This window comes from Anarhichas minor, unplaced genomic scaffold (genome assembly GCF_050575085.1).
Source record: "Anarhichas minor isolate MPS153535 unplaced genomic scaffold, ASM5057508v1 ptg000002l, whole genome shotgun sequence".
Taxonomy (NCBI): Eukaryota; Metazoa; Chordata; class Actinopteri; order Perciformes; family Anarhichadidae; genus Anarhichas; species Anarhichas minor.
In genome coordinates, this window is record NW_027466448.1 from 3,577,758 (window position 1) to 3,598,605 (window position 20,848).

General features: G+C 44.5%; 1 protein-coding gene across 4 annotated transcripts in view; it reads right to left on the reverse strand.

Moving 5' to 3' along the window:
• dab2ipb (DAB2 interacting protein b) overlaps window positions 1–20,848 on the reverse strand; it is a 48,310-nt gene that overhangs the window by 11,304 nt on the left and 16,158 nt on the right. For all 4 annotated transcript variants that reach the window (XM_076085749.1, XM_076085757.1, XM_076085740.1 and 1 more), the window contains exons 3-10: window positions 20,353–20,451; window positions 17,843–18,397; window positions 6,855–6,999; window positions 5,463–5,607; window positions 4,103–4,339; window positions 3,739–3,940; window positions 2,852–3,039; window positions 70–991 (exon numbers count right to left, since the gene is read on the reverse strand). In XM_076085749.1, the coding sequence (XP_075941864.1) occupies window positions 70–991; window positions 2,852–3,039; window positions 3,739–3,940; window positions 4,103–4,339; window positions 5,463–5,607; window positions 6,855–6,999; window positions 17,843–18,397; window positions 20,353–20,451 (2,493 nt within the window). The remainder of the gene's footprint in view (window positions 1–69; window positions 992–2,851; window positions 3,040–3,738; window positions 3,941–4,102; window positions 4,340–5,462; window positions 5,608–6,854; window positions 7,000–17,842; window positions 18,398–20,352; window positions 20,452–20,848) is intronic.

Below are 20,848 nucleotides of genomic sequence, written 5' to 3' on the forward strand. Positions count from 1 at the left end.
TAATGAATATCATCCTCATTTATTCTACTGTGGGTTGAAAATGTGTACACTACAGAGTGAGTCCCGTACCTGTTTGTGCTGAGCCCTCTGCTTGGTCTCAGGACTGTCCCCTTTGGAGGAAGAGGACTGCTGTCGTAACCGCGCGCCGCTGCCAGGCCAGTCGGGTGACGATGTCATCATGTTGCCAGAGGAGGGTCGGGGGTAGGGTCCGCTGTTGAGCAGATTTGGGGGTGTGCGGCCCCGGGTAATGCTCTGAGGCGGAGGTTGGTCTATCCTCCGCTGGGGGCCGGCACTGTTCTGTCTGGGGACGGTGGGCTGGTGCTGTGTTTCTGTGAGGGACAGCTGCCGGCGGTTGAACTCCCCCGAACGCCTGGTGTACTCGTCCCCGCTGCTCCCGCCACCTCCGCCTCCGCCTCCTCCTCCTCCTCCTCCTCCGCCTCCTCCTCCTCCTCCGCCGTGGTTCAAGAAGGCATGCTTCCCTCCTGCTGGTCCATCCTCGTTGTTGCTATGGGAACTGACAGAACTGTGGCACTCCGAGCCTGAGTCGGTCATTCCGCGAGGGGACACGGGCAGGCAGGCCGCCATCTGGTAGACTGGGTTTTGGAAGGACAGGGGGGCTAGTAGCTGGGCGGGTCGGCCCGGGGTGCTGTCTGTGGTCAGGGTCGGAGGGGTCTGGCCTGGCCTCCTCAGAGTAGGACCTCCAGGGATGTTGCCCTGTGGGACTCTGGCTGACCACCCTCCCCCAAGGATTGGGCCTTCACCCAGGGTGTCTGAGGAGCTTGGACCCGGGCCACCTTCCAGACTGCGGGGGTCCTGGAGGTCCACCATGGACAGACTCTTGCTGCCATTGGCCATGCCCAGGTCAGGTTCATTGGTCTCAGAGTAACTTGAACTGCGTGCTGGGGAAGGCTGGATCCCTGAGCTCCTTGTCACAAAGAATAGGTCCTTATTTTCCGGGGTAGGGGAGGGCAACCTGGTGAAGTCAACTAACCTGAAAGAGACGGAACAAAAAATACGGTGAATCTGGCGTTCATTTTAAAACCTCAGCCAATTGAGATCAGTCACAATTGATAACTTTGAGCTGTGGACCCACAACAAGTGTTTTTCTGTAGATTATTACAGCTGCCGGTGGCATAACACATAACTATTTATTACTCTTGTTTTTTTGCCATTGTTTTGGAAAGGTGGTGGATTTCTTTTTTTTTTACAATCAGTAGTGGGTTTTGAGTTACAAAAGGTTGAGAACATCTACTTTAAACAGCACAACTGACTGTCAGCTAAACATTAGCCACCGTAAGCTACTGGTCACAACAGACCTTGTGATGCTGTATAGCAGCAAAACCTTAAGTTTAGCATTTAGCTCAAAGGCTAAGTTATTGCAACAGTAGCACAAGTGGATTACAGTCATCTGGCCGGTTTTTGAAGATGTGTGGCTTCTGCACTCGTTTGCTTTGTCCCTCGCCCCCTTACCTTCCCCTTCTTCCCTCCCTTCAGCCGGCAGATGGAGGCTTTATTGCCAGAAGACGATTACCTTGACAGACGTGATTTATCTTCCAATAATCTCTAACATTCACATCACGCTCATCTCCTCCCTCTTTCTGTGTCCTTCTCCCTTTGTTCCACTACCCTTCCTTCCCAACTTCGCCTTTTTTTTTTTTTTTTTTTCTGCTCAATTCCCTCTCTCTCATCCTTGGCACCGTCTCCTTTTCTTTCTCCTACTTTTCGTGTCACCGGTTGGTGGATGAGAAGCACTTAGGTGAGAACCGTGAGCTCATTCAAATGCTGTTACAGTCGCACAGTTTGCTGACGAGGGGCCACCACAGAAGCACATAAGTTAATACGTGAGCAAACAGTTACTGTGATAAAGTAGAGGGTAGGCTTTAACATCAGGTCATATAGGGACATCACTTCATTAGTTCTATTGATCCTTGGACCCTAATTACCATAATGATACCAGCTGTCTGACTCTCATCCTGTTCTGTATGATCTCATCTGCTCTGTTGTTGTGTTTGCTGGTGTTTGTGTCTGGCTATTACTCAAATATCTCTCCTCCTGTGGGTCCCTGTGCCTTCATGTTAATCTCTGTGAGTGTCACCTTGCCATTGTTGTGCCAGGGAGTAAGAGGACAGGAGATAAGCGCGATAAGGCGCAGTCAGAGTGTGTATTCATAGTAAACGAGGCTTCATCTGGCTGATATAAACAAGCAGGGGTGACACTCTCACCGTGTCACGGCCTCAGCTGCCAAACATTAACACTCAGACGAACTGGTAGTTTGAGAACACAATCTATTGTGGGGGGGCATGTTTTCACTTGGCACTGGGATTTATTGGTAACTGACCTTCTAAAAACTGGTGAGCCTGTTCCAAAGGTTGCAAGTTCATTAACTTTCGAAGAATAGCTGCCCTTTTTTTCATTTATTTGTTCAGGTATAGAAGCACTGCTGAATGCTTTTTCAAGTGCTTTGGTATAAATAAGGACTGCTTTCTGTTTGTACAAGGAGTCATTTATATCTATTGCACTTCAAAGACTTAAATGAGGCTTTATATATATATATATATATGTGCAGAGGAGGAGCAGAACCACAGAGTTTAAATATATTAATCCTCCTATATTTAGGGTTTGCGCAATTATGGCTTGATATCCATGCCAGCAGCTGCAGCACCAATATAAAATAGCTGTCAGTTGCCTTTTCTGTGCTACTCACCTTACTTTCCAATATAGATAAATAGAAAATAGTCAGCTCAATCTTTGACACCCCCAGAAAAGTTTCAATGTGGTCCTAGATGTTTATTAAAGGGGTCTAATTATTATCTTGGAATCTTCCGATTCCGAGATCTTGACCATCTCTTACCCTGATAGCTCATTGTCTATGACCATCTTCTGCAGGCCGGTGGAGATGCTGCAGCCCGCCTCAGCGGGAGGCGAGGCCATGTGCTCCGAGGACTGTCCGGGTGACATCGTGACGCAGGACGGGTTAGACAGAGCCGTGTTCACCTCCCGCAGGATCCTGGGCAGAGGACCCAGCTTGGAGGCTGCACTCTGCGAGGAAAAGAGACACAATTATGTTTTTAAGCCAAATCAAATGTTACTCTGGACCACTTCAGTCGGGGGCATTAATTGGAATGGTTTTGCAGAATTTGATATTTGCATATTTGTTAGACCTAGTTATTTTCCCTACGCCATGCAATCAACTCTCTTATTCAGACAACATGCTGAATAATGGATTAGGCCGGCCAGTCTGATGGACTCAACCAGACTCACTGTGATTCCTGAATTATTGAAAGACAAGGTTTCAGAGAACTGGATGCTCCTCAAATCTGCCCTTTATCTAATTATTACCAGCTTCCCATCTGCTACCAGAGCTAATGTAAACGTCCTTGTGAATCCATTAATATGCCTCACCCAGCCTCCGACTTCTCAGAGTTCTCCCCTTGTGCTCTATTTATGTAATGCAATCATGAATTATTGATTGATGTACGATAAACATCCTAATGTAGTCTAAGCATGATTCAAGTCCTCAAGCTTGTGATAGTGTATTGAAGACCTTTGGAACTTCTGTAAATTGAATCCAATAATTTATTTATGCAGAATATCTATATATCTCTATTTATTTAGAAACTAATGCATTATAATTTCCAGTATAATAATACGGAATGTGGAATAGTGTATCCTGCAAACCCTGGTGATGGCTTTGCTTTGTGCTGAAATGATAGAATAGTATTTTGCCATCTTCAGTACCTGGTCCATCTGGGACACCACCTCAGAGAGGAGGGAGTGCAGGGTGGAGAGTTCCCTGCCGAGGTCGATGTACCCCTCGAAGCCTGCCGTGTTGGAGATCGTCTCCGGGTTCGAGATTTCGAGCAGGAAGCGCTGCATATTGGTCCACTCGTGCTCCAGGAACTGGTTCATGAAGGACATGTACTCTTCCTTGTTACCAAATCTGACGGCAAACAGGGACAGGAAAGGGAAACCGGGACAAAGAGCAATGCGGAAATGTTATTTTAGTAAATTCCACAATCTTTCTGCTAAAAAGCTGGGCATATGTTCATGGTTCCTTCATCCAAACAAACTCCTTACAACACACACACACACACACACTCACTTGGTGAAGTTTGCCAGGTTCTGCGTGACTTTAGCGATGAGCGTGAGCGTGCGTGCCGTGCGGTCGTCTGGATACTCCTGCATCAAGTTGAAAAGCGAGGGGGACATGATGGCCGGACAGAGAAAGCGCAGGAACAAGGACGCGCTGATCAAACGCTCGCTGATGTCCGGTCGACCCCGGTTGCTGCATTCCTGCCGCCATGACGCAAAGACCTCTTTCAGTTCTCGTGGAAAGACGCTGTAGAGAAAGAGAGACAGAAGTCACGTTTAAAGAGCGGACTAAAAGTGATCTTTACTTCCACATGAATGAGTAGAAATCTAAGGTTCTTTAACAACGAGTAGAGAAAGGTGGGTCGTATTAATCAGTTTTTGGCACATTTCCTGTTCTCCTGTTTCACTTTCAGTCCTACTTCGAGACGTAAGAATAAAATTAATTCATCAAATTTTGCACGACTTAAAAAGGCTGTTAATTTCAGAGCGCTCAAGAGCTCTCCTCAGTTGGTTCAGGATATATCCTGGAGGACTGCAGTGCAGAAATAGAGATGCTGCTGTACCTTCTGAGTGAAGCTTTGAGAGTGATTGTAAAAAGACTGGTCATGATGAATAACATCACTCGCTGAAGCCATCAGCGTTTAGCATATTATTTGCATCTGATTTGAACATTTGATAGGACTTTTCTCTCTCTCTCTCTTGTTTTTTGTATTCGTCATGGGTGAGAACAGAACAACAAGAAGGAAGCTGTTACTGATTTGATTGCAATCACTTTCCATCCATCATGTGGCACTAAATTATCATTGTGCTGAATTTGTTTGCAACTCCTGTTTGGTTTCTTTTGTTTCCATTTCAGCATCATGTATCCCCATATATACACAAAACTGGAGATATTGAAGATTTTTAAACAAATGGAAGGAACTTCTTGACATTAAATCCTGGTCTCAGATTGGAGCGAACATGTGATCCCCTGAGAGCTGCTCTGAAAGGTTACTCCTACACTTTGCTGTAAGTAGGAGGAAGCTGCTGGATAAATGTGTCTTTTGTTTGACTTTTAGTGAAGTTTTACTGCAAAGTTGGCTCCGTAGAGCATATCTCACATATCCAAGTTTTGAACAACAGATGTCTTTGAAAACTGACAACTGCTGCGAACTGCCACGCAACCTGATGAAAGACCCCTTCGATGGCATTGTTTTATTGTTATCAAGTCTGTTTACAAGAGACAATTCATGGGATAAGGGATTTCTAAAATTAAACATGTAATAAAGCAGAATGCACATTCAATATGGTGAAGTATGGATATTGTTAAGAGGTACAGTGTGTGCCATTAGACACTCCTTGTCTTGAATAGTACGTGCTCCGGTATTCACCAGTACGAGTTGATGATTTTGCAGAAGGCCAGCTCACAGCACATCTTCAGGTTGCTCTGGTGTTCGTGCAGGTCACCTGAGGAGCACCTGGACGGATCCACCTCACAGTTCTCATCTGACTCGTACAGAGCCTTAATGAACTCACCTGAAATAAAAAATGAAAACACTTCAGGAAATGAAGGAACAAAGGGCTTCTGTAGACGTCTGTTATAGAGCTGCTGTGGGAGTAACTTGTCTTGTTTGCGCTGGTGATTTGAAGTGCTTTTTTTAGTACTGCTGAGCTGAGCAACAGGAGGAAGAATATGACGTCGAAGCTACAGGGAACAGAGTTTGGTATCGTCCTTGAGATTTTAGTAAGCTGAGCCATGAACTAAAACAATTAAGACAAAGACCGACAGACCTTGAAGAGTCATATAAGCCAAACAAGGTTACACTCACAAAAAAGAGGAATGAAAACATGTCCTTTTTGCTACCTCCTTTGGGATAAAAGACCATTAATGCTACGATCTTAATGAGTCAGCAGCTGTAAAAGAGAGCTCACGGGTGTACTTGTGTTATCCCAGTCTCAGTTTCAGGGATTTCATATGTTAAACAAAAAAAACTCTTTTCAAAAACAGTGATGCATAAGTTACCAGAACCCCAATATCTATCTGACTCAATCGACAGAGACATGCACGAGAACAGGCAGCATCCCTTGTTCCAAAGACATAAACACACACGTTGAGCATGAATATTAGCAGCATACAGGGAAAGATGTGACGAGTGGCAGGAAGGATGTGTGCCGGTTGTAGATTAAACTGCCAATGTGTACATATCGGAATCAGGGAGGGAGAAGAGCACACAGTGCATACAGAGTGCTTATTGTTGGTCTGCAGGCGGACAAACACACTTGATCTAACCTTGGACTGACATTGTAGAGAGACAAAATAATCACCCCATAATAATTTTTCCACTAAGCGGATCTTGTGAGTGGTTAAGAATTCCAAAAGCGTCTGTCAGAGGCAGACGCAGAAATGTTTCCTGTCACAGTCTGTATTGTGTGACGTCCAAGACGAGCTTCTGAAGCAACAAACTGAAACGCTTCAGCTGTCAAAAGGATTCGTGGGAGGAGAGGACCAACGCGTTCAATCTCTAAATGTCACTTTTGCTTCATTCTATTGTTCATTTAATTTTCTGACGCTCAACATCTCTGAGTTTAAGAGGTGGATGTGAAGACAAGAGACGATCAGGAACATGCAGCAGAAGAAACAGACAAACAGATGAAAACAGAACTACATGACGAGAACAGCTTTTCTTTTTGCTCTCAGAACTATTTCAGCCCTTTTCTCAGAGGAACGGCAGCAGATCACATCACTCTGCCTCCGCCCCCTTCCAGATCACTGCTCCACTCACCCAGGGCGTCCTGCAGGTACTTCTGCCCCACCAGTTTGAGGTATTCCTCGATGGCCTTCGTCGCCAGCGTGTTCTCTCTGAAGATGAGGTGCTCGTTCTCCCCGCAACGATCCACCTCTGACATCATCAGGTCTGTGAGGAAGTCCTGCAGGACAAAACAAGACAAGCAGAGGGTTAATGACTGCAAGTCATACAATCCTATGTGATTATCCACACTTAAAGTCCCCCTCCTTCGTTCCTACGGTTGGATGTTTGAGCCTCACTGCAGAATGACGTGCAGAGTTTGACACTAGAAGTCTTTGTTTCACGTCCGTGCGGGTGAAAGTTTTATTGTATTGCATTGAAAAATCAGTATCAGACACACGAAGAAGACTTTCTTGTACTCTTCCGCCATTTCAGACACTGTTATCGCTCCTGTTCAGCGGTCCTCTGTGTGCTTCCTGCCTGAACCAGTCACCTGACTAGTCTCCCGCTGGTGATCACTAATTAACCACAGCATGCACACACTCCCCATCCACTACCTGTTTACCAGATTGTCTTTAGTTGCCATGACTCTGCAAGCCTTCTCTTCTGTCTCGCCTGCAGCAGTTGTGTTTGTTGGTCCTTATGTGCCAGTTTATGTGTTCACAGTGGGGTGGTAGAGAATGGAAGCAATTAAATAACTGTAAAGCATATATAAATAACAGTGTGGATGAAAATAATGCACATGTGCACTGCTTAGTCTTCAACTATTTCCGCGACTATCTTCGTAAAAGGTTAGCAGTGTTGCTCACAAACTCCCCTTCATTAACCTGTGCTATCATTCGCACCTGTGTGCAAACGCTGTCTCTTAATTTACTACAGTGCAATGATTCAACAGGTTTTCAAATTACATTTTTATGACCAGTGAATGTGGAAAAAAAGCATAATCGTGTCATTATAATAAATGGAGGGGAAACAAAACGTCTTTGAATTTGACATATCCAGAGCTGAAACTTAGTATGCAGAAAGAAACACTATGTTTACCAGCTGATGAAACATAGTGACAGGACTCATATTTGTATATAATGGCAGCAAACATTTTCTTCACTTCCACTTAAATGCTCCGAGAGTGATTTTGACACCCGTAATGCTGTGCAATGAGTGAACGAAGACAGAAATAAATGCTCGTCTCTGTTTCCCAGGATGTGCATTATAGCCAGGGAGCAGCACGACCCAAGTTTCTACCAAAGTTATATATATATATATATGTAGAAGAGTATAAGTTATCTCCATAAAGGACTATATGGTATTCATCGGGTGAAGATAGAGGCATTAAAAGCTTCCAAAATTCAAAGTCTGAAAGGGAGAGAGGGAAATGGAGCCATCTGGGGATGAATCATCCTCTTGTTTAGATCCCTTCAACACATTTCTGGGTGTACTCTCATGTAAGTCCCCTGGCAGCTTGTTAAACCAGGGGAACCAGCGTGGCGGCGAGGGAGAAGAGAGGCAAGTGACAGATGTACAGAGGGAAATAGAGAAGGAGAGGAAGAAGAGACAGAGCGGCGTTCTTTAAAGAACAGAGGAGGAGGCGGAAAGAACGCGACGGAGCCTCTCAGACGGTTTCTATAGCTGCTGCAGAAAGCCTGTTATCCGGCTAATCAGAGGAACACCACAGGGAGCCAATCATCCACTGATGTGCAGCGAGAGGAGACTTTTTGGTTAATGTCATTCGCATATTCCACACATGCACCATACACATATATAATACACACACACACACACACACACACACACACACCTACTAAATCTCAACTTTTAATAAATGCGCATTCATTGTAACACAACATTACAATAATGTCTACAAAGCAATCTAAATAAAGTACAAATGTGTCTGCATTAGTATTTAAAGTACAAATACTAGTAGATACTAGTTAGTATCGTGGCGAAACCTTCACCATGGAGATTTGAGGGGCACTCAGAGCAACGGAAAAAAGGTAAATCAAAGTCAGGGTATGATACACTAAAGTCACTAAACATCTCTTTGAGTTCGGTTAAATGACGAGAATAAGAAATGGAAAGAGCTTTAAAAGAGTGACTGTGAGAAAGGCCAGGAAAAGGAAGCGAACTATGACGACTCTGAAGGAGTTCCAAGCTTCAGAGGCGGAGATTGGAGAGACGGCACATACAACAACACTTGGCCGGGCAGTTGACCAGACACGGCTTTATGAGGGGGAAGAGGAGAGAGAGGCCGTCCTAAACCAGGAAAAACCTCACATGACATCTCGGCTACAGTTTGCCAGAAGCCACGTGGGAGAGTCTACGGTCTGAGGACACCAACATTTAACGCTTTGGCCATTAGACTAACTACCATGTTGGATTACACATCATCATAAACACATTCCCCCCCCCCCCCCCCCCACAGTGAAGCACAGCGGTGGCAGCTTCCTGCTGTGGGGCTGCTTTTCTGCAACAAGCCCCAGAAAAATTCTGAGGGTAGAGGGCGAAATGAATTCAGGAATATAAAGGGAAATCCTGGGGGAAAAAATAATAATTATGCAGTTTGCAAGAAACATGCAACTTGGGAGGAGATTTGCTTTCCAGAAAGACAATGAAGCCAAAGCTACAGCGGCTTGAAGACAATATCTGTCCTGGAGAGGCTCAAGGATGTAATTGCTTCCAAAGGTGCGTCTAATAAAGCAAAGAGTCTCTGTCTGCCTGTCTGTCTGTCTGCCTGCCTGTCTGTCTGTCTGCCTGTCTGTCTGTCTGCCTGTCTGTCTGTCTGCCTGTCTGTCTGTCTGTCTGCCTGTCTGTCTGTCTGCCTGTCTGTCCTAGAACAGCTCAACTGATATACTTCACACTTGGCGGCTGTATCGCACTGGACCACTGGAGCGCTTTGTCTACTTTGGTGAAATTTTGACACTTTGAGTATTAATACATTTTGAATAAATGTCCTCAACAGGCAGACCTGCTCTACTTTATAAGCAGGGGTGATGTCAACGAAAGCTACTAGCGCGCCGATTTGGAAATGAACTCCACTGAGTGTATCTCATCAATGTTTCTGGCTGCGAGTAAGCTCAACTTGGGTGTGTTTGGTGTCTTTTTCATGGATTTGGTGATTTGGTGAAAAAGCCTGCTTGATTAACTTTTCACCCTCTCTCTTACTGGGAATGTTGTTTTTGGCAGTGTTAGCAGAACTAGGCCTACTAAAAACTTATATTCTGATGTCAAACTATTAACTATTAGTAAAACTATTAATACTGTCCAATAAAAGTCCCGTGAAGAGCGAAAGAGAGACATCAGCTAATAAAATAAATATAAAATACTTCATTTCTATAACAGTTTGATCACTTTGTAGAGAACCATTTCATGTTGACATGAAACTGTCTTTTTTTTCCTGTTGATTAGTCTCAAAAAAGCCAGATTAAAAATACTCTGATTCAAGGTTGTAAGACAAAACATGAACTTTAATCACTGAAAATCATCCCTACACTCCTGTTTCTAATGATATCTTCTAGTCCAGGAATCTCATTTATGCCGACAGCATTACAAATTAGGTTACACTTTATAGGAAGAAAATGTCATCCCAATTATGATCTTTCCTCTAACCTAGTCACCCCTCTTTGGCTCTCTCCCTCCCTCCTCTCTGCTCTCTGCCGAGGCGAGGCAAATGCAGGCCTGATTAGAGAGGACGGTTATATGAAATAGAGGAGGAGAGAGACTGAGACTGAAAAATGAAACTGAGAGAGAGAGAGAGAGATCACAAGAGAGACAGAATTATTCCTGCTAGCAGCCTAAAACAAAAATGAGATCCATCCACCGCTGATAATCTCTTACAGGGACATGCTACAAACACATTGTTGAGCCCAACACTGTAGAGGTGGAGGACACAGTTCAGCTGCGTCACAGTTAATCAAAACACATGGATACAACGCAAGCACAGGGACCATAACGGTGGATTTGCACACTATCTCGTCTCTGCATGAAGTACAAACTGCATACATAATGTCAGTGCATACCATATGTTCTTAAGATTGATTTTGGCACCTTGGCCATTTCATTGATTTATTTTGCAACAGCATGGTAATGCAAACTGTGACCACCATCCCTAATTTGAAAGTCTGCTGCATTGACATGCTTTTATGTAGGGAATTCAAACCAGGAAGATGTGAATTTGTGTTTAAAAAGTCACGTCAAGTTTATTCATACAGCCCAATGCAACAAGACCAAAAGTCTAACATCATGCTCGCGGCTCTGTGAGGCTGTACATAGCACTGCTTTGAGTTAAATGCTGATATCGGTATGCTAACCAGCTGATATTGGCGGTTTCCCAACACCAGGGACACCGACAAAACACAAGTTACACTTGAGACGAACTGCGAATGTCATAGTTTTGCAGGTATTTGGTCATAAACCAAGTACTGACCAAACAAAGATGTTGCCTAATCACACCAGGGGATCACCAAAGTCAGCAGGATTCATGCTCTGGGGACCATGAATGTCTGTAGCCTATAACATTTCATGCCAATGCCAAAACTTTGTTCACTAAAATGATTTACCTCCGATTGTTTATAATTTTCAAGTCTCTTCAAGTGGTATTTATACATTTTATCATTTTAATCTGTGGAAACCGATGTTAGCACAGTAATGTATGTCGGCAGTAATGTATTTATTATATATATATATATATATATATATATATATATATATATATATACACACCACCACCGTGTTATGAAAGTCTGAAATCACGCCCTAAAAAGAGACGGGAGCTCCGTTCTTTTCCCTCCCGTCATCCCTCAGCCTTTTCTCTGATGATGTCCTCAATCCTGCAGCCCCCCCCCCCCTTCCTTTCCCTCTGCCTCAGTGCTAATAAGGAGAAGTAGAACGCTCTCTGTATCGCTGCCACATCTCATCAGCCGAACCATGCCTCAAAGAGAAATCAACACACAGTGCACAGAGACAGGAGGGTGAAATGAAGATAGGGTCGGAGTGAAGGGTAGACGGCGGAGCCCGGCTGATCAGATCTAATAAATAGTCGGGAACAGGGTCCTGTTGGAAGAGATGAGAAGCTCCCTGTGGATGTAGATGGGTTTACTTGCCAGTAAAAACTCATAAAGTCTTGCGCTGATGTACACACAACGATGTAATCACCACTAGGCACAGCCCTGTGTGTGTGTGTGTGTGTGCACTGCTTACATCTCTTTTCGGCAATATTCCACTGCACAATTTGCAGGCAGCAAGTTTTGAAGCTGAAATATTGATTCACAGGCCTCGACTGAAGAGACAACACAGTCTGCAAGATCGTGGCCAAGACTCTCGCACAGACAAACCTGAACACAGAACACAGCGGTGTTTTAAATGACGTGCTTTGTAATTACCGCACCGTGCATAGCAAAGAACATCGAGGTTGGGAAAGAATAAAGAGAGAAAACGTTGACAAAAAGAGGGTCGGGTTTATACTTTGAACGCGCTCAGATGTTTAAAAAAAACGTGTTTCGATGGTAATACAAGAGTGAGAGCAATAAAAGGCCTTACAAGGAAAATACTGGAGCAGGAACAAGCCTGAGGTTAAGTTACAGAACATTGCCTTCTTAATTCAGCCTCTTTAAAACGGTCTGAACCTGAAGAGCATGCGAGCGTCTCACCCGAGTTCAAATATCACACACTGCTCACTTTACCCAGCTGTGTCACGTGAATGGGAATCAATGCAAACGGCTAAACGATGACGAGCTCATGTGATTTAAATGTATCTATAGCACCGCTTGCTTATTTTCAGGGTTTCCTGCTGTCGAACGAGTGTCTTAATGAAAGAAAAGCTTTTTTTTTGTGGCTGTATTCAATCCCGACGATGTCGAACGGAGCATAAATAGAGCGTAAAAGATTTCCATTTGGCATAGTGCTTATGCTTTGTTCATGTATTGTTTCTATCTTGTGAATGGATAAACAAACATCATTAATGGAGAAGTCATGGTTTGCGAAACGAATGGGATTCATTAGAAAAACAAAATGGAAATAACCTGTTGATGCTTCGAGAGCTGCTATTCAGGTAAGTGTGTTTATACACCAAAAGGCACAAATACAATTTTTTAGATAATTTGAAATGGGTTGAATCATTTCGGAAAAAAGAGTTGAATGTGAGGAGGAAATAGAAACCCAATAACATAAGCAATTTGACTGATCGATGGGTTCAGTTGTCCAGCCTGGGGGAAAGGGCTGATGAAACACCCAGGGGGAGAAAAACAGGAACCACTCCAGCCTCTCCATCCTTTCGCTCTCCTCATCTTTCCATCTCTTTCTGCCTCCCCTGGTTTCCCTCCCTGGAGACTGGTGGCTAGTATTACGGAGTCATAGCCTGCAGCTCTTCCTGTGAGGGTCACATTGGGTTGACTGAGAGGACTGGAGGCCGAAGGGAAATGAAAGCAGGTTCTTCCCGAAGGCTCGTTATTCAACACAAACACAGGAAGGGCTGCAGCTCTCCCAATTTAGCTGCTAAGTGCACGTGATCATTATGAAGCTGCGTTAGACTGGAGGGAGTCTTACAGCCAGTGTCATCAGCATACAAACGTCATGTCTGCTGGCTTACTCTGCATATTCTCCGTGTGTTCTACAGTATATGGCTGTCGATCTTGTGTTTCTATTAAGTGTTAAGTGCAATCCACGAAGCCCATACATGCATTTGATTATTAAATAGAAATGTTGCCCTCTATAACATGACATTTAGTCTCGTATTGAGTCTTAAAATCTTATTTAAAAAAATATATTTTTACAAGCGCCAACATTGTGAAACCAGGCAGAAAACGGTGAGACGAAAGTGACATTATCTCTGCTGTTCTTAGACACATCGACGCTTTGAAACAATACAAATATTTTATTTGTACGCCTTGCTGTGCACATGTATGTTTGTCATTTAAAACTACACGAAGGCAGATGAATCTCATAAAAATAGAGTGTCGAGGAGACTGAAAGTGAGAGGAGAGACAGAGTCTCTGTAATGTCAGCGCCGACAGAGACGTCAAGAAGCTTCCACATGTTTCTCTCTGCAGCTGTTTGGCTCCGCATCCATTTACTGCGTTGCTGCAATGCTCTTTCTCCCTCTTTCTCTCCTCCTTGTTGGTGCCTTCACCTTTCTCTGTTTCACCTCTCCTCCATCCCTCCACACTGTTAGGGGGTGATCAATAAAAAACACTCTGAAGATATGATGCATTGCCTTTGTAGTGCAAATTGTACAAAGAGGACTACATGAGGAGAGCAAGTGCATTGATGTGCTCTGTATTTATATCCTGATCTAATTAGAGCCTATACAGCAGATATGGCTCCATGACTAGCTAACATCTCCTGTTCTCAATGAGCCCTCTTTATCTCACTCGAGCACACTTCACAAGCTGTTACTCTGTCTCCTCCAACATCCATGTTAGTTCATCATAAGAGAGTTCACCACCGGCATGTATTGGAGAAGCAACTAAATATGTACAGGTTATTGTCTCAATAAAAAAATGATACTGACAACTTCCCTGGGGAGGGTATTGACAAGCGGCTCGCATGTTACGAAAGCTCGCCGACCCCCTCGGGGGACAGCTGATTCACTCAAAGCTGGTAAAACAAAAACAAAAGCCCAGCGGAAAACAGAAGTACCAGAGCCCTTCATGTCAAGCTACTAAACCATTTGTCACATCATATTATGTGCTTATGACAAACTGTCTCTGTGCGCCACAGCTGTGGTGATGAGCACCACTGCCCACTGTTGACAGCGCTGAATGCATTAAGAAGTGTGCTGAACGTAACTGTGCTGACGACAATTCACCACAGAGGGTGTAGAGAGGAGAGACTCGCATATGTTGCCCTCTTAAAAGCGGGGCTGTTAGTTTACCTTGAGGAGCAGTAAAATAAAAATGGCATAATAACCAGGACACCACCCTCGTCCGGCCAGTTATCATAAGCATAAATCCTCCTTATCGTCGCTTCCAACAGTCGGCACGGCCGAGAGGAGCGGCAACAAAATTAGAACATAATCTTCCCGAAGGGGGCGAGGCGTCGAGAAGACTAGATCAATAACGCTGAGGATTCGTGCCAGAAGTGGAGATATCTCCAGATGAAAGAAAGGTGAACGTCTCCGGGCAGTTCCGACACAGCAGAGGGTTGTGACCTTACAGCGCAGGCTCATTTTGATTGTGGCTGGGTTTAATAAAAATCTGTTTAAAGAGAAAGCAGACTATTCATTAGTGTTCCAACCTACAGCCACGGTGGACACCTCTGACCTTTCCCTATGCTATACAAAGCCACATATATCTTAATACAACTGCAGGCCTATTTGCTCATGCACAAAATTGAATAACTGACCTGCCACCACCTGCTAATGTCTTTGTGATTAATACGTAGGTGTGTGTGCGTATAAAGTTAGCGTCTGTGCCACGACGCAGGGCCTGCTCGTCATGCTCGGCAATGCATCCAGACATCAATACAGCGTCCACAATGACATCCCTCCAGAGAGCCTTGGCCTCAAGATGCAATGAAGCATGAAAGAGAGATGAAGCAAGACAAAGACGGAAAGTAGGGAGAGAACAAGAGGGAAGGAGCGAGTGTGTAACAGAGCACAACATTGGGCGGGGGGGGGGGGGGGGTAATTACCCGGTGATGGGTGATAAAATGACACAGGAAGAAACAGAAGTCTAGAAGGTGTTGCATGCTAATGCTTGTTACATCCTGCAATCTACATCTCGCAACAATGGGCGGCTGCGATTAAAAGCCGTTTTACCACCTGTGCACAGCCGATTAAACACAACTGCACATCAGCAGAACTTCAGAACTACAAAGTTACAGCCGCATTTCCCAAAAAAAAAGAAACGGTCACCTCTGCTGGGTGACAGAAAATGTGCTCGTGGTCGTTTGTCACTGCCTTAATGTGACAACAGTGCAACGATTCTGTCCGAACTACAGAAATCCAGTGTGGTGGTGACAGGATTAGATACTGACTCATGGATTTGACTCGAGTCTGAATAGTTGGAAGACGACACAACGATAAGAATGGGGGATGAATAAGCCAAAGGCTCTATTAAACATTTGCAGGAAAACAATAAAACCCAGCTGAGAGGAGTTTATCCTCGCACAAGAGAATGTGCTCGATTCCTAAATATAACCCACCAATGACAGCAAAGACCGCACCCAAGTTGACAGTAAATGAAAAATAGAACTTAACCGCTGTATTGTGAAGGAGTAAACAGCGCAACATAGGGCCAAGATATGTGTACATCAAGCATCCGTGCCGCAGCAGAGGATGTCCTAATTAGGCCTCAGCAATATTTTAGAATAAGTGGTTTCTTTGTGTGCTCGTTTGGCATCATGACATGGCCGCTTTATCCATCAGGGCTGAAGGGAAATGTACTCGAGTGTATGTGTACTGCCTAATGTCAGACCACTTCACCGCGTCTTGAACGATGAAAGTCTTTTCAGAATGGAAGCTGTCGCTAACAGCACTGACGCTTGACATTTTGAAGCAGCTTTCATTAATTCTTCCTGTTCACGTCAGTCCGAAAGCTTCTGTTTTGCCTGTTCTTCAAAAGGCAACAGCAGCTGTTTTTTCCCCGTCTATTTACAGCCCCGCAAAGATAAAAATGAAAAGGAATGTTTTCCTGTTTGCATTTGGTGAACACAGACTACCCACAGTAGTGCGGGTACATACGTATGTATGCGAGAGTCTCTTTAATGATGAGCAACCTTGAAGTATCTCTAGTGCTGTTTCACAAGCTGCTCATCCACCAGCAAGCAGAAAACCAGCCAAAAGAGAAGGAACGGGAGGTGAGAGAGAAGTAAAAGTGTTAGTGGGGATTAATTAATTGAAGATGATTAAGGATGTGGCTGTCTCTCCGGGGACCAGCAGAGGCCTTCTCTCCCATCCATCAGCGGCTCTCAGTCCCTAAACTGGCAGACTGGCGGTACAGTGTGGATGGACATCGCTTCTTAAGCACTGATCATTCATCACTCCGCTGAGATGCGATAAAGTCAAAGAAAGTTTCAAAGCTCTGCTGATGAGACACTGTCAGGAAAACTTAATTGAGGCGCGCGAGCGAACTGACGAGGCGGTGAAGAAAGCAGCCCGAAGCAACATTCCACTACAAGCAGACATTTATTTCAGACAGAACAACAAGATGCCTATTTCCTGACAATCATTAGAAATGCCTTGGAACGGAATTAGATTCATCAGTATTGTTAAACCTCTTTCATTATTAATGGGCGAATAGTTTTCTCAAATCATCAGTTAATCGTTTGGTCTATGAAGAGAAGGAAACAGTCAAAATAAATGCCTCGTGTGTCTTTTCAGAACACAATTGAATTCATTTAAACGTCTTGCTTTGTCCAGCCAACAGACCAAAACTTCAAAATATTCAACGACTAACTGTCTGCTGATTCAACTCTAAGCTCCTTTGCGTCCTCTTTTCATCAGCAGCCAATGAGATGGCTTTCCCTCCCATGTCTCGCTCTCTGATGTTATGTAGGTGAAAATGCCGACGTTTGTCTCACTGCACTGAAAAGACAAAACACTGTGCTGTCAAAGTAAAGTGAAATACAGACATTCCCGGGATGGATGGGAGATTATCTGAGTCCAACGGCCTGCTGTCATGGGAGACTTAGCTCCCACTGTGGTAGACTAATCTCCCCCGTGCTCGCAGTGCTACAGACAGCGGCGGATATATTGTGCTTCTGTCCTGCATCGGTATGCCGTGAAGCACTGCAGGGGATACATGGAAGGGATTAGCTTGAGTTAAAAATGTAATACAGGCTGGTGCGGCGAGAGGAAATCACCTCTCTGTCTGGTCTTTGTCTGCATCACAGCTGTGGGGGGGGGTCGACAGTTCATAGGAAGAGCAGGCAGCGGAGGTATAGTTAACCTCTGTGCGCTGCATAATGTCTCGTCAGTACCTCATGGCAAGATAATAGTTTGACACTCTGGTTTTGTTATCCATTATGTCTCCGTGGGGTGAGTGCAAACGTGGGGGAAATGGAAATAAATCATCATTACTGTTGGTACTAACCTTGGCCTTGCCGGTGCTCTGTAGAATGTGGACCAGCGCACACGCCATCTCCTCCTTGTTCTTGACGCTAATCCCGGGCTCGAGCACCGAGCAAAGCAGCATGTAGTTGTTGGTGGTGTACTCGGCAAACTCCTTGTACATCTCCATGGGAAGGATGTTCATACTCTGATAGCGTGCCTTGATCCTAATCATGGGCCCGGACATCTTGCCCTTCGGGGGGGTGGGCGTGCTGACGGGATACCACTTCTCCATAAACTGTCGTCCGGTAACCGTCGCGACGGGGATATTGACGAGTCCAATGTAATTGTTTTTATCTTTCTTCTTCTTCTTGTCCGTGTCTTTGTAGAGGTGGGCCGTGACGCTTTTGACAGCGGGCAGGTTGTTGAACTCAAAGTGCTCTCCCCAAAAGACATTGTCGGTCTTGAGTTTGCAGGTGGTGCGGGCGTAGAGCGAGTCATCCAGACAAAGCTCGCAGAAGTATTTCTTTTTGGCCGGCAGGTCCTTGGCCTCGATGATCCAGAGCCGCAGCAGGTTCTCCACCCGGCGACTGTTGTCCTGGAGAGGATGATGGGACGTGGTTTAGAAAGGTCAACAACATCCTCACTGGAAACTTTATAAGAACAAAATATATATACAGTAGTTCAAAATGATAGTTTCAGTGGGAAACTTATCTGGTAAACCAACAACCTAAATGAATGAAATGTCTCCAAATAAATGAGATTTAAACGAGAATCTGCCTCAAACCCTGGTTTTGAAGTTTCTCCATTTTAAATGACGTAAACAATTCATTAAGTACTTCAATCATTTCAATTGAAAAGCTTTTCTCTGCTGCGCTTGCGGTAGCTAAGAAACCTCACTCCTACATTATTATCCCACAAAGTGCTAACCCATTCTTATGTCATCATTTGATATTGCCAAGAGTCGGGTGTATTTTTGGCCCTTTTATTCAGATTGCCTTGACAACTACCTCTGAAGATGACAAGAGGAAACGAGGAGCAAATAATTAGATTATTAGAGAGAAGAGCCTCTCACAATCACAAGGAAGCAGTTGAATGTTTGAGATACCGGTAGCTGTGCTGGAGACAGCTCAACAGTGTCTGGATGCCTTTTATACGTAACATAATATAAAATCATTCTTCTGTGTGTGTGTGTATATTTCTGTGGTTCTACATTCATCACACTATCGGGTGTTTCTGAACTCTGAAATGTAATTTTGTCTTTAATGGTGTGTGTGTGTGTGTGTGTGTGTGTGTGTGTGTGGTTCACTTAGTATCTGCATCAAGTGGGAGCAAAATGTCGAGGCGATGTAATCAGTATTAATAACGCGTTGTCAGTTGTGTTATCAATTTTCCAAATTTCCCGCTGTTGGTTGCAACATAACTCCCTCCTCTAAATCAAGGTGCTCAATACCTTTAATTCGAAATTAAACTTTGCATTATGACACACGGAAATGTATTTATCCAGCCCTCAAAGATGATACCTCTGTAAATGGCCTATTATCATAATTACCCACAATTATAACTTCCACACGAGCTGAATTGTGCAGGTTTAGCATTTAGACTACCTCGTTTCATTTACATTGATTGCATATCTGGCAAATAGGCATTGAAAAATCGCTGAAAATATTTTCATTCCCTTTGTTATTTGATATTTCTAATATAATCATCGCCTCCTCCTCCCAAGCACCAGCGACAGAAAACAGAGACTCCAGGGCGAGGTAACAAATACCGACCTGTGAACCACAAAGTCAAACAGGTGGAGCCTTGCGTGTGTTCTGCCCTGTCAGTCTGTGTCCTCTGTCATTGGAGATCATTACAGATGTAATGTTCTCCAGGAGCAAAACATGTTGATCTATTTAACAGAACTCCAAAGACTTCATTATGTAGTTCCAAAGAATCAGGGTATCTCACTCCAGTTTTGATGTTTGCCAAAAAAAACATTGCGCCGCATCTAATCTCTCTAAATTATGGAATAATTAAAAAACGCAGCGCAAAGACGGAGCGAGACAGAAATAACACCTCCCTGCCAAAGAAAGCTGAGGAGAGGGAGGACTCCAACGTTACAAAGGAACTTTCTCTTATCCAAACTTGTAATTAGCGAGTCATTTTCTAAACAATGACAGATGAAGGAGCGATGAAGACGCCGTGAGACGGGGGACTAGTTTCTTGGCTTGGACGTGTTTGCCGCTCTGCCTCTGCCACAGCTGCGTTTTTGTGTTCGAGATTACAGATGGCATCATCGGTGCTCAAGAGAAAAGCACTTTGGGGCTCTTGGCGCTCCTCGCCGCAACCTCCGTGTCCTCTGTATCCTCTGCGCGGGACGGTGCACTGCCGGATGTGAACACGTCAGGTTGCATTTTGTTTGCGTGAAATTGCGACATAAATGTCAACACCATGTAGCTCAGCTGTCTTCATCATAATCAATGTTGCACAGTGTGGTTTGGAATTGTGACACTTGTACACAAGCGCCGATTGCTGCACACAGTCTCGTCCCACCTACTGCGTGTTTACCTTGTTGGGTTGTACCGCTCTCCTCAGATTCTCCATCCATTTGTCTCTCTCGGCTGACGAGCGGCACGAAAAACATTTGCTTCCTGTGGAGGTGGTGACCTACAGCCGCCACACAGAGGGAGAAGGAAACCGAAACGCTTTAAACATCAAACTCCGTGCATAACAATGACAGGGAATGAGCCGAACAGAATGTTTTGCTAAACTTAGTTCTAAAGTACCCTTTTGTGTCCGACAGCAAAGAAGCTTAGCAAACAATACAACACAAGGATATGAGGAGACTGAGGATGACTTGGCAGTGTGGAAGAATGACTGAGCGGTGAGAATGGACAGAGGAGAGAGAGAGATGGCTGCCCGGCAGGCTGGATGATGACTGGATAATTCAAAAATGCACAGTGGGAGAGAGAGAACAGAGAGAACAGAGAGAACAGAGACAAAGAAACAGAATGATGTAATGAGCAGGATAATAAAAAATGATTAGTGGAGTTTTTTGGTCTCT